The following is a 14,118-nucleotide window of genomic DNA, read 5'->3' on the forward strand; positions in this document are numbered from 1 at the left end:
ATAGCAGTCTTCAGATATTTGAAGGGGGGGAGAGAGAGAGAGAGAGAGAGAGAGAGAGAGAGAGAGAGAGAGAGAGAGAGACAGTGTGTGTGACACCAACTGTGGTTGGAAGTTAGGCAGATTTCAACCCATCCTAAGGAAAAACTTCCTAATAATTGGAGCTGTCCAAAGGGAGAAGAAGCTGGCTGAGGGAGTAGTGAGTTTGCCATCACTGGAGGTCCTCAAACTGAAGATTCATCTCCTTGTTTGTGATAGTGTAGGTGGGATTCACAATTTGAATAAAGACTGGGCTAGATGATCTGTAAGCCTTCTCTTCCCATGTACATTTTGGGGGTTGGCAAAACAATGGTATGTATGATCACTTCCTTTCCCCTTTAGACATCTCCTTGGTCTCACTTCTTTCTTTAACTCTCTAAAAAGTTCCATTCTTTCAAAAAACATTATACAATTCTCCCTCTTGAGCTAACCAGTGGGAAGGCTTTCCTTCTTTCTTTTCACTTTCTGCTCTGGCAGGGTGGTAAGTAACAACAACAACAACAACAATTTTTATGTAGCACTTTAAGGTTTGCAAAGTGCTTTATAAATATTGCCTCCTTTTATTCTTACAACAACCTTGGGGTCTAGGTGCTATTATTATCATCCCCATTTTACAGATAAGGAGGAAACTAAGCTAGAGGCAGGTTGAGTGACTTACGCAACTAGTAAGTGTCTGAGGTCAGAGTTGATCTCAGGTCTTCCTGACTCTAAGTCTTGAGCTCTACCTACAGCATCATCTGGCTAGCAACCTAACAGTTTACCTGCATGTTGTTGTTATTGTTTAATCATTTTCCAGTAGTGTACAACTCTTCATGACCCCTTTTGGGATTTTCTTGGCAAAGATACTGGAGTGGTTTTCCATTTCCTTCTCCAGCTCATTTTCCAGATGAGGAAACTGAGGCAAACAGGGTTAAGTGACTCAGCCAGGATCACACAGCTATTAAGTGTCTCAGGTTGGATTGGAACTCAGGTGTTCCTGACTCTAGATCTAGCACTCTATGCATGGTACATTGGAACTCAGGTGTTCCTGACTCTAGATCTAGCACTCTATGCATTGTACCACTTAGCTGCCCCTAACTGCAAGTAAGTAGTTGTTAATTGGTTCTGAAATAAACATAAATATCTCTTCAAGCATCAATCATCTCTTCAAATCACTGCTACATTACCTCAGCCCCTTAATACCTGATGAAATACCTCAATTCTTTGTGGTTCTTCCTGCTAACTCTCACTGGTAACCACTTGTTTGTGGTACAAGAGCTGTGGTTGGAGTGCTGCTCTATAAGGCTCTTTATAATGGGCTTTTTAAAAACTCTTTTTTCCCCCTTGTCTAGCCAGTTTGTTCAGGTAATCTGTAATTAGCAGATTCTTGCCAATACTCTGATGAAGACAGTAACCAGACCCAACTGTTATCAGTAAGAAGCTCTTTTGGTAATATTTACAATCATTTCTATAAATATTCATCCATTTTGTTTAAGTTGTCGGTTTTATTTGGCACATAGCTGGGCAAATAGTTTATAATAATATCCTTTAGTTCTTCAGCTGTTGTACTTAGAAACTTTTCTGTGAAAGGAAAAAAAATACTGCTAGCAACTCTTTGTTAATGCCTTTCTCTCCTATCCTTGCCAGTCAGTTGCTATCTGCTCTCATCTTGCTGCTTCTCTGTGGCACTGAAATGTTTGTTTTTTTTTTAATTAGAATTCGAGCCCAGGGGATTAGCTGGTCTTAAGGGATGTATTCTCTCAAACTGTGGTAGTTTGATAAAATCACCTTTTTATACACTGGGGACATTTTTGTTTAGAGTATTGGGATTGGTTATCAAGAATCAGGACATTCTCTGGCCTACTCAGCCCTGGAGAAACACTGGTGATTTTTTTTTCTATCTGAATTCCCTTTTGTAATTTCCCCCAAGTCTCCAGAGTATTTAATCATTACACTATCATTTGCTTCATATCTGGGAAAGTGCACCGCTTGCAAAATTTGATTTCGTATTAGTTAACATTTAGATTACTTTCTGATAAGATTCCACAGACATCTACCGCCCCTTCATGGTTTAGGGGAAGACATTCTAGTTTTACCTTCTGGGAGGATCTTTACATGCTTGTAAGCTTCAGTTTCAAAGGGTGACATTTCCTGATCTTGTACTTGGACAGCCCTACTGTTGTTCTAGTTGTTGTTCGTTCATTTCAGTTGTGTCCGGCTTTTCATGACCCTGTTTGGGGTTTTCTTGGCAAAGATACTGAAGTGGTTTGCCATTTCCTTCTCTATGTCTTTTTATAGATAAGGAAACTGAGGCAAATAGGGTTAAATAATTTGCTCAGGGTCACACAACTAGTAAGTGTCTGAGGCTGGATTTGAACTCAGGTCTTCCTGACTCTTGCTCTATGCACTGTACCACCTAGCTGCCCTGAACAGCCCTACTGGGAGTCTGTAAATCTCCATGAATAAGCACTAGTCCCAACCCAACACTTTTCCCAGTGTCTGCTTTGTTTAAGGGACTGTACTAGGCATTGAGGGTACAAACAGAACAAAAACTAGCCCCTGCCCTCAAGGAGCTTGCAGTCTACCAAAGGAAGCCAACATTTACCCAGTTAAGAGAATACATAATCACTTTAGAAAGAAGAGAACTCCAGTGCCAAGAAGAGAGATCGAGGAAGGCTTGCAGGACATGAGCTGAGAAGCTAAGGATTCTTAGAGTTTGCGGGGCAGGGTGGGGTACCGGGGAGTACATTCCAGGCATCATGGACAGCCTGCCATCTATGTCTCCGCTCTTCTGCTTACTATTTGCATGACTCTCCAAGCTTCCATTTTCTCATCTGTAAATCCTACATCCTTGGGTCATTGTGAGGAAAGTGGTTTAACCTTACAGCATTACTACTGATGTTGGCTTATGAACTGTAATATGCTCTAGTGATGTGAGCTATTTTCTTATTCTTGGTTTTAAATTTTTATATGTATATTTTGTTTTTAGATCACCTATATTTCCCAATATGGCCCTCTACCTTCCCCTTTTCAGAGAGTCATCTTTCATAACAAAGAATTTAAAAAGAAGAAAAAAAAGTTTAGCAAAACTGGGAAACACATAAACCAAGTCTATGTTGTATTCCACACCCGTAGGCTTGTACCTCTACAAAGAAGAGAGGGAGGTATATTTCTCTGTCTCTTTTTTTAGAGCCAGGTTTAGTCATTATGAAGTCACATTATTCAGTAATTTTCATGATAATTTACATATGCATATATGTAAATGTCAATAAATATAAATAAGTTTAAATTATTTCACAGCATTTAGTTTCTTTTTTGTTTTCTGCTTACATCCATACAGTAATTGTGTTTATTGTTTTCCTAGTTCTGCTTCACATCACTTCATAAAAGTCTTCTTATGATTCTCAGTAGTCATGATATGCACAGTTTCTTACAGCATAGCAGTTGCAACAAGTTGTCTAACCTTTTCCCATTCGATGGACATCTACTTTGCTTCTAGTTCTTTGCTACATAAAACATGCTGCTGTGAATATCTCAAAGTATATATGGCCTTTATTTTTCTTTTCTTTTTTTGCCATTGACTTTCCATGGGGGTATATGCCCAATAGTGAGAGCCCTAGATTGAAAGGTTTTTAATTTAACAATTTAAGAGCACTGGGCTTGGGGTCAGAAGACCTGAGTTCAAATCTCACTGTAGACACTTAATAGATGTGTAACTCTGGTAAGTCACTGATCCTTTCTCAGTTTCAGTTTCCTCATCTGTAAAATTGGGATAATAATAGCACATACCTTTCAGAGCTATTGTGAGGATCACATGAGATAATAATTATAAAGCACTTAGCATAGTGCCTGGCACATGGTAAGCATTAACTACATAAATATAACATCATCATCATCATCATTGTTATTATCTCCCAGGGCAGTTGTGATGATTAAATGAGATAATAATTGTATAGTGCTTAGCAGAGTACCTGGCATACAGTAAGCGCCATATGAATGTCATGATGATGATGATGATGATGAGAGTAAGAGCCTTCTCTTCCAGTATTATATATTAACAATAGTAATAACTTATAAGTTATAGAAAGATTTGTACAGTAATATACCACTGGTGGAGCTGTGAATTTGTCTAACCACTCTTGTAAGCAGTTTGGAATTATGTTAATAATATTATATAATAATCTGGGCAAGTCACTAGACCCTGTTTACCTCAGTTTCCTCATCTGGAAAATGAGCTGGAGAAGGAAATGGCAAACCACTCCAGTGTCTTGGCCCAGAAAACTCCAAAAGAGGTCATGAAAGAGTCAGATCTGACTTGAAATGACTAAAGAACAACAAAATTAGGGGATTGTATTAGATCAGGAGTTTTTAACCTTTTGAAGGGGTCATGGACCTCTTTAACAGTCTGATGAAGCCTGTGGACTCCTTACAATGTTTCTACATAATTGAAGGAGATGTTCAATTTAATTTAGAGGTTAGTGAAAATAAAAATATTATTTTTTTCCTATGTAAGTTCACAGACCTCCTGAAATCATCCCCTGGGAGGTCTGTGGACCCCAGGTTAAAAAAAACCCTGAATTAGATTATTTTAAGATCCCTTCTAGCCCTAATAATCTAAAATCTTAAAGTTTAGATCGATAATAATAAGATGGTGGTGTTGGGCTTTTTTTCTTCCGCTTGCCTTGTATCTAACAACCCTGGCTCCTCCTTTTCACTGAGCAGTGATAGTTTCCATATTTTAGATTTCTTTATCAGTCTATAGATCTGTTGAAATGGGAAAGAAACCCAATCCTTTTCTTTGGTTGGACGATCAGGAAGCCTGGGCAGATGACTCTCAGATCCTCAGTACTTAGTGAGTAGGGCTCACTTTATCTGAGAAAGAGAAATTGATGGGGAAGGGAAGGGAGGATGCCACGAAGAGAGAGCTGCTGTGCCTACTCGTAAGGAAACCATCTTGCTTAAGACCCACGGTAGACAGCAGTATGTCCTTCTGCTCAGTGCTCTATCAATAACATCTTAAGGATTAGAGCCTCCAGCCCCATAAGCCACAGTAAGAAATATAAGCCATCCACTGAATGTTTTTGAAGCAAAAAGTGTACATGTTGCCAAAACGAAAGAAAAAAATATGCAGGCCTATTATTGTAGAAAAGCAAGCTTCCACTTGATTTACAGTAAAACCCTCTTTTGGATGGAACTTCATCTTCATCCCATTTAATGCACAGTCAGATAGATAGCCAGAGCCTTAAGTGATGGGAGCAAAAGCCACAGAAATCCTGTCCAGGCAAACCCACCTTCTTTGCTCAAATTAATGAGAAGACCATTAATCAATGCATGGTTAAATTAGATTAGGTTCCATTCAGCTTTAAGGCAGATATGTTAGGATGCTCTCAGTGTTTCTAAACCCATCCTTCTTCCCAGGGGAAAGTGGCATCACTGACCCCTCAGCATCAGAAATGAGCAGAAAACCCCAGGGTCACAAATATAGGTGTCAGGTGATTGTAGCAACATTATATGGTGGAAAGAATGCTGGATGAAGAGAGTGTGGTTCAAAATTGGGTTCAGTCATGTGTGTGGTAGGATTTAGAGCAGGAAAAAACTGAATGGATCATTTAGAGTCCTGTCCCTTCATTTTACAGAGTAGCAACCAGAAACCCCAGGAGATTAAGTGATGTGGCCAAGGTCAAGTAAATAGAGATTAAAATCTAGGCCATCTGACTCCAAATCCAATGCATTTTTCATTATGGCTCACAATTCTATTGGTCATGTGTTCCTGGTAAATAGCTTAATCTCCTCAGTTTCCTCATCTGTGAAATGGAGATAATACAGTAGGAAGACCTGTAAGTAAAAGAAACCCATTACTTCTGGAGGCAACCTCTTCTACTTTTAGGACGTTTGGGAATTTGGGAGGTTTTTTTTAGTGTTGAGTGTTTTTCCCCCAGTATCTTAAACCTAAATTTGCCTCTGTGTGGTTCTACCCTTTGGGACCAAACAGAAAAGTCTAATCTCTCTTATATGTGACAGCCTCTTACATTCTTGAAAGTAACTTTTCTCCCTCTCTTCCCCCCATTCTAGACTAAACATGCTCTAGTTCCTTCAGCCAGTCCTCTTAGAACACAGAATTGAGGCCCTAACTATCTTGGCTGACTTCTTCTGGATGTTGATCAGCTTATCAATATCCTTCTTTAAAAATGTCCTGAAATGAATACAGTAATCCAGATGTGGCATCCAGATGTGGCCTGCCCTAGGCCAGAGGACAGAGAGATTGTCACCCCTTTTTCCCTGAAAACTCTTGTCTCTCTTAGCAAAGTCGAAAATGATATTAGCTTTTTTAGCTGCTGTATCATGTTGATATATTGATTTTGAAGTCTGTTGAAGTCCCCAGATCTCCTTCAAATAAATTGCTGTCTAACCATGCCTCCCTCATTTTGAACTCTGGAAAGCTGATTTTTAAAAAAATTATGAGTAAGACTTTATATGTATCCCTTCCCAATTCTATCTTCCTATATTTATCTCAGTGGCAGCTATGGGCAGCAGGGTAGAGGAAGATTCATCTTACCAGCTGTGTGACCCTGGGCAAGTCACGTAACCCTGCTTGTCTCAGTTCCTCATCTGTAAATGAGATGGAACAGGAAATGGCAAACCACTCCAGTATCTTTGCCAAGAAAACTTCAAGTAGGGTCATAAAGGGTCAGATGTGACTGAAACAATTGAACGACAAAAGTGCTGTAGCCTGTCAAGATCTTTTTCGAACTTTACTCTGTTAACTAATATGTTTTTTCTTCTTTCCAACTTGGTGTCATGGCCCAATTGGCCTTTAGCTTCTTTCTTCTTTTCATTTTCTTCTTTCTTTCTTTCTTTCTTTCTTTCTTTCTTTCTTTCTTTCTTTCTTTCTTTCTTTTTCTTCTTTCTTTCTTTCTTCTTTCTCTTCTTCTTCTTCTTCTTCTCTTCTCCTCCTCTCCTCCTCCTCCTCCTCCTCCTCTCCTCCCTCCTCCTCCTCCTCCTCCTCCTCCTCCTCCTCCTCCTCTCCTCCTCCTCCTCCTCCTCCTCCTCCTCCTCCTCCTCCTCCTCCTCCTCCTCCTCCTCCTTCTTCTTCTTCTTCTTCTTCTTCTTCTTCTTCTTCTTCTTCTTCTTCTTCTTCGAAGTTGGGATTACGTGACTTGCCCAGAGTCACACAGCTAGTGACTCTGTCTGAAGCTAGATTTGAACTCAGGTCCTCCTGACACCAGGGCTCTTACTCTATCCACTGCGTCACCTAGCTGCCCCTTCTTTTCCTTTTCTACTCAACACAACTCCCAGAGTGGTAGTCTTGAATCACAGATCTGATGACATGAAGTCTCTTCTTACTTAAGTCCTTTCAGTAGTTCCCCATTGCTGCTAAGATAAAATATAAATGCCCCTTTCTATCATTTAGAGCCCTTCATAATCTGAGCCCAGACTGTTTTTTCAGACTGATAGCGTATTACTCCCCCCTCATGTTCTAGCCAGACTGGCCTACTTGCTCTTCTTCATACACAACATTACATCTCCCATCTTGGTGCCTTTGCCCAGTCTGTACCCATGCCTGGAATGCTCTACCTCCTTAAATCTCCCTCATGGAATCTCTCCTCCAAATCACAAGTGGTCTTTTCTACAGGAGACTTTTCATAATCCCTTCAATCAATTGGGCTTTCTCCTGTTCCCCACCCCACTCCCAAACAAATATTTTGTATTTACTCTCTATACACGTACACGTATATATGTATATGTGGATATACTTGTATGGTATTTTGTTTATACTTATCTATATAGATTAAAACTGTAAGCTTCTTGAGGGCAGAGATTGTTTTACTCTTGTCTTTGTTTTCCCACCGCATTCAATAAATATTTGCTGAATTCTTGGTGGAGTTGTGAACTGATGCAACCATTCTGGAGAGCAATTTGGAACCTTCAAAAGGCTATAAAACTGTGCACACCATTGACCCAGAAATATCACTGCTAGATCTACATCCCAAAGACATCCAAAAAAGGGAAAAGGACCTATTTGTACAAAAATATTTATAGCAGCTCTTTTTGTGTTCTCTAAGAATTGGAAATCAAAGGGATACTCATCAATTGGGGAATGGCTAAACAAGCTGGGGTATATGATTGTAATGCTCTATTATTGTGCTGCAAGAAATGACAAGCAGGATGATTTCAAAAAAACCTGGAAAGACTTACTGATGCATAATGAAGTGAACAGAACCAGGAGAATGTTGTACATAATAACAGCAATATTGTTCGAAGAAGAACTGTGAATGTCTTCGTAGCTATTCTCAGCAATACAATGATCCAAGATAATCCCAAAGGAATAATGATGAAGCATACTATCCACTTCCAGAGAAAAAACTAATATTGATTGAATATAGACTGAAGCATGCTATTTTTAACTTTATTTCATTTTTTTCTTTTGAGTCTTCTTGTACAAAATGACTAATATGTTTTACATAATTGCACATGTATAGCTTATATCTGATTGCTTACAGTCTTAGTGGGGAGAGGAGAGCATGAAGGAAGGATAGAATTTGGAACTCAAAACTTTAAAATTAAAATGTTTTAAAAATTGGGAAAAAATCCCAAAACAATGAACAAGACAAGCATGGGAAAATTATTTGCAGAAAACCTTAAAAATGGATTCTCATTAAATTGCTATGTACCTATATTGGGGGAGGAAGGGGAACTAGAACATATTAGTAAACCTACAACCCATTTTAAATGATGAAATAAAATAATTACTACGAACCCTCCCAAAAAGGTTTCTTGAATTGGAATTTATATAATGAGTTAAGGTATACATATTCTTTCCTCAGCCCGATAAGACAAATACAAGTATCATTGTCTTTATTCTACATATAAAGAAATTGAATCTCAGAGAGATTCTTATTTGCCCAAGGTCACTTAACTATTAAATGTTTGAGCTGGAACATGAATCCAGGTGTCTAGGCTCCAAGTTCATTGTTATTTCTATTATACTGTGCTTATACCTGCTCATCTTACTTCACTAGGTTGTTGTGGGGATCGAATGTGAAAATGTACCTGAAAGCCCCTTATAAAATACAAAGAAGCATTTTATAGATATAAATTGCTTGGTTGACACCATAGACTGAGAGTTGTCCTCAAAGCCAATAAAACCTTGATTCAAGTCTTGCCCTGGCACATATTGGCTGTGTGACCCTAGCAAAGTGACTTAACCAGCTATTTTCAGGATCACTTAATACGTATGATATGGCTAAAGCTTTTTCACTAGATCTTTTAATCACTTACACCATTCTCTAAGCAGTGCTGTGGTTAATAAGCCTCTCTTGCAGAGGAGAAGCTATAGTGCTTTCCGGTCAACATTTCTTCAGTCTCCTCCTGTACCTCAGCTATAGTTCCCAATGGAGGAACTACTTTCAGGGCTACCTGTAACATAGGTCCTCAATTTACTGGAAGTTCTACATTTAACTAGCTTTTTCCCTTAAGAAAAGACTCTATTTTCAGTTGGCAATCTTAGCCAATAGAGTGAAACTCTTTGCAGTTTTCCTAGTCAGCTCTCTGATTCAGGATCCATGCTAGCTTTCCCAGTAAACTCAACACAATAAGCCCTTTGAAGTAAATAGGGCAGATGTTCTTGAAAACTGACAGAAAAGATGTGCGATTTGCCTAAGACAACACAGAGACTTAGTGACAAGGAAGGTAAAAGAACCCAGAGTTCCTGACTCTTACTCCCATTTCCTGCTATGCTGAGATGCTTTTGGAATTAGTATTTAATGGAGCAAAGAAAGAGGTACCCTTAAGATCTAGAGCTAGAAGAGATCTTGGTAATTATCTGGTTAATTTTACATATGAGGAAACTAACCCTGCCAAGTGAAATGACATGACCAACTTCAAAAAGTAAGTATAACAAAGCTGAGATTGGAACCCAGGTTCCTCCCCTGGCTTTTTCAACATACAACATTCCCTTTCTTCTATAAATAGTTCTGGTGAAAATATATCATAATATTTTTAAATCACTGGGAAATGTCTTAAGTTTCCTTTGAGACCCCTGAGACAAAAAACTAGCATCTTAGCCTTGAATGGCTATGATTCTTGTTCTATAAGACTCTTTCTTTATGCATGATTATAGAAACTGCCCTTTCCCAGCAGGCACCTCTCTGATTTGAGGAGTTGGCAGTTTTCAGCACTCATGTTTCTGTCTCAGAGGCCATATGTTGGAGAATTGCAAGGCTAAAGTTTTATTTCTGTCAAAACAAGTGAAACAAGAGCTTTATGACTTCCCAGGACAAAAAACAAATACAACCTCCCATCTGGATGAAAATACAGACCTTTTGTTTTTGTTTTTATCGAGCCAGTTTGGTTTAACCATCATTATTACAGGCATTGTTCTCTCTCAAGAATTTGGAATTTACAGTTGTAGCTTTTGTGACAATACTTTATCTTTGAAATTTCTTGATATATTTTGTTCTGATATATCAGGTACTGCTCAGCAGACATCCAAACAAACTCCTTTGCCAAATACATTACTCTGAAGAAATGTATCCATTAGCTTGGCGCAGGGAAAAGAGCACTGGCTCTCAAGTTCGAGGACCCAGGTTCAAATCCACCCTCTGATGCCTGTTACCTGTTATTTTGGTCAAATCAATAAACCCTTCTGACCCTCAGTTTCTTCATCCGTACAATGAAGTGACCAAGTCAGATGTTCTTTGAGGTCCCTTTCAGCTCTATACCTAGAATCCTATTAACACAAAGGAGGGGTGTTTCTTGTTTAACATAACCATGAGAATCAACCAGATTTTTGCCTTTCCATGTTGTCCTCCCATTGTTACAGTCATTGTGGATACTGTGGACAATAATATACATTCTGGTCCAGTCACTGCACACAAATACTTCCCATCTTCTCAGTCATTGGCATTTATTAGGCACTTGCTATGTTCTAGGCACTGGATTACAAATAAAGACAAGCATTTTACATTCTAACAAGGGAGACAACATGTTAATATGACACATGTATCATGTAAATATATAAACAACTAAATATATACAGAATAGATGGGAGGCAGTCTGAGAGAAGAAGACCCTAGCAGCTGAGTGGACAGGGAGGGGCCCCCAGCAGAAGGTGAGATTTGAACTGAGTCTTGAAGAAAGACAGGAAGACCAAGAGGGGAATGGGGGACAGCCAGTGCAAAGATACTCAGATAATCCACTTTTGAGGGGGAAAGGTAGAAGGAAGGTATAATGTTTAATAGTGCTTAGAACTGAGCTCTCTAGGACTTAATCATTAAATTCTACCTAGCTCAGACCTTCATCTCCTCATCCCTCTTTTTAAGTCCCTCCCAACTTGGCATCATTCATATAACAGATTATACACTCATGATCAATGATAGATTTGAGAACATTCCTCGAGATTTGCCCACCCAAAACCATGGTTTTTGTTTAATTGTTTAATGATTGTTTAATCATTCCTGGAATTGATATGCCTTCCTTTCAGGCAAAATATGACTTATTGAATTAATGGAATGACCTTGGTCAAATTATTTAAACTCTCTGAGCCTTAGTTATATCATCTGTGAAATGGAGACAGTAATCCTTGCACAATCATCTTCACAAAATTGTGAAGAAAAATGCTTTAATGAGGGAGGAGAATTAGATAGATGCTCCCTAAGGTCTCATCAAGCCATAAAATTCTGTGATCATCATGAGTTATAATCTTCCTTCCTTCCTTCCTTCCTTCCTTCCTTCCTTCCTTTCTTCCCTTCCTCTATCCCTCCATCTCTCTTCCTTTTTCCTTCCTTTGTTCCCTTCTTCCTTCCCTCCCTTCATCTCCCTTACTTTTTCCTTCCTTCCTTCTCCCTTCCTTTTTTCCTTCTTTCTTTCTTTCTTTCTTTCTTTCTTTCTTTCTTTCTTTCTTTCTTTCTTTCTTTCTTTCTTTCTTTCCTTTCTTTCTTTTTTCTTTTTTCTCATTTACATAGCACTTACAGTGTGCAAGGTACATAGTATTTACTCCTGAAGTAAGTAAGTGTTTATTACTGAAGCTTCATATGTAAAGACAGAAACTGACTGGCTAAGCCAGGCCTGATTTCCTAGAGCCTGTCATGGAATGGAAATCAACTAGGAAATAAGTTAGCTAGGTCTTGGTTTGTAGTTGTTGTTTTCCTCAAGCCTCTTTACTCATTCCCTTTGTATACCTGGGTTATGCATTTGCTTATTTGCAGTCTCTGGTTCTGGTTGTCTTGCTCATCCACATAACCTATGGAATCAATGATACACAGGGTTCTGTGTATTAGTTAGGGCTCTCTCTATTTTCCTTACTGATGGTACAAGGTCTCCATCTTGCACTCCAGATGATTTCTTTTGGTTTCTGCTGTATGATTTCATACTTGCTGACTCTCTCCTCCGATTAGTTCCATCTCAGAGGCCTGTGCTCGTGAAGCCAAGGTGGGTTCAGTCCTTGGGTTGGCCAGTGAGCTTTAGCCACAGGCTATCCCCTAACCTCATCCAGATGGCTTTGCAGATGCGTGTCCCTGCTCACGAGGGGATTTGGGTAAGATAGTCTGGACAGCCCCCAGTGCAGACCAGACATCTCAGAGCATGTGCTCTCCAGATGGTTGCTTAGTAACATCATCCTTTCATAAAAAGGACAGAATATTATCATTCTTTATCATTATTTTCAAGTTGTTTCCCAGGCATTTTTCCAGCTTCCCATTTCAGAGATTAGGAAGTATGTCTTATCCTTTTCCTTCCCACTGACCCACAGGACCAAATGTAGTTCTTTGCCCTCACTAAGGACTCAGTGCATGACTAACTTCATTAGAGGGAAAGCTTGCTGTCTGAAAACCTTAGTGAAAGCTAATAAAGTATGATTTAGAGGCACCTAAGGCTCCAGTATTAGTTGGTGGTAAATGTGTTTTCCTCCAAGCAACATGAATAGTTCTCTGATGGTCATTGTGGTACTTTAGGGTCATCTAGTCTATATAAATAATATGGCCCGTGACATAGAATAAATGCAGGGATCTCATGAGAGAGTTCTTAAAAATGCATGCCTTAATTGAACTTCAGGAGTAAATACTATGTGCCTGGCCCGTAGTAAGTGGTATGTTAGAGAAAGAAAGGAAGGAAGGAGGGAGGGAAGGAAGGAAGGAAGGAAGGAAGGAAGGAAGGAAGGAAGGAAGGAAGGTAGGTAGGTAGGTTCTGCCTTCAAGAAGCTTATGTCCTAATGCAAGAAGAAAAGGGAACTGAGGAGAAGGGGTGGGGGAGAAGGTATGTGGAAGAGGAGCATGGTAGAGAAAATCCTGTAGAAATGAGTCAGCAGTGCAGCCTAGAGAGAGCTCAAATATATTTGGCCTGGTCTTCCTTCTTAAATTAGAAGTTCTTGGAGGAAATAACCAATAAGAAGGTGAGGCCTTAGGGGCAGAAAGTACTTCTAATGTGAGAAGTAGTACAGGGGTGGAAAAGGTTTCTCTGGAATGATAGAGAAAGACCTGGTGAGTTGAATCAGTGGGGAAGCCTGAAGAGGGAAGTTAGCAGAGGTGACTGGAGGTAGGGCAGGAGGACTCAGATGTATACCCTTGCCACCCAGACTGAGGGTTTTGCCCACATAAGACCCTGGCCCACACATGTATTACATGGACCAAAGGAAATCAAAAGAAAGAAGAAAGATTAACTTGTGCATTAATTCCTCTCCAGGTTCTCAGAGACGGAGGCTTATTCCGGCCCTATCACTTGATACCACCTCACCGGTGAGGAAACCTTCAAACAGTGCTGGTGTCCGCTGGGTGGATGGCCCAATGCGGAGCACTCAGAGGGGTCTAGGGGAACCCTTTGAGATCAAAGTCTATGAAATTGATGATGTGGAGAGGCTTCAGCGGCGTCGAGGCATTGACAGCAAGGTAAGAGCTACCTGGAAACATTTGGGGGCTGTGAAAAGGATGTCAGGACACATGAGGGGACTTACTTTTTCATATAAAGGGACAATGAATGGGTTGCTGGCAAGCTGTGGTTCTCCCTTTCCATGGAGGACCAAATGAGAGGGTCCAAACCAAAAGTGGAAAGATTTTGACTCGATTGACAGGGTTGTGAGACACAGGAAGTTAGTCCCTACACAGTGTTATG

The 14,118-nt window shown here is 39.7% G+C and overlaps 1 protein-coding gene across 2 annotated transcripts in view; it reads left to right on the forward strand.

Moving 5' to 3' along the window:
* Window positions 1–14,118, forward strand: part of KIF26B (kinesin family member 26B) — a 622,963-nt gene that overhangs the window by 594,540 nt on the left and 14,305 nt on the right. For both annotated transcript variants that reach the window (XM_020982108.2, XM_020982110.2), the window contains one exon: window positions 13,693–13,895. In XM_020982108.2, the coding sequence (XP_020837767.1) occupies window positions 13,693–13,895 (203 nt within the window). The remainder of the gene's footprint in view (window positions 1–13,692; window positions 13,896–14,118) is intronic.

Source organism: Phascolarctos cinereus, unplaced genomic scaffold (genome assembly GCF_003287225.1).
Source record: "Phascolarctos cinereus isolate Bilbo 61053 unplaced genomic scaffold, phaCin_HiC Scaffold_5;HRSCAF=322, whole genome shotgun sequence".
Lineage (NCBI taxonomy): Eukaryota > Metazoa > Chordata > Mammalia > Diprotodontia > Phascolarctidae > Phascolarctos > Phascolarctos cinereus.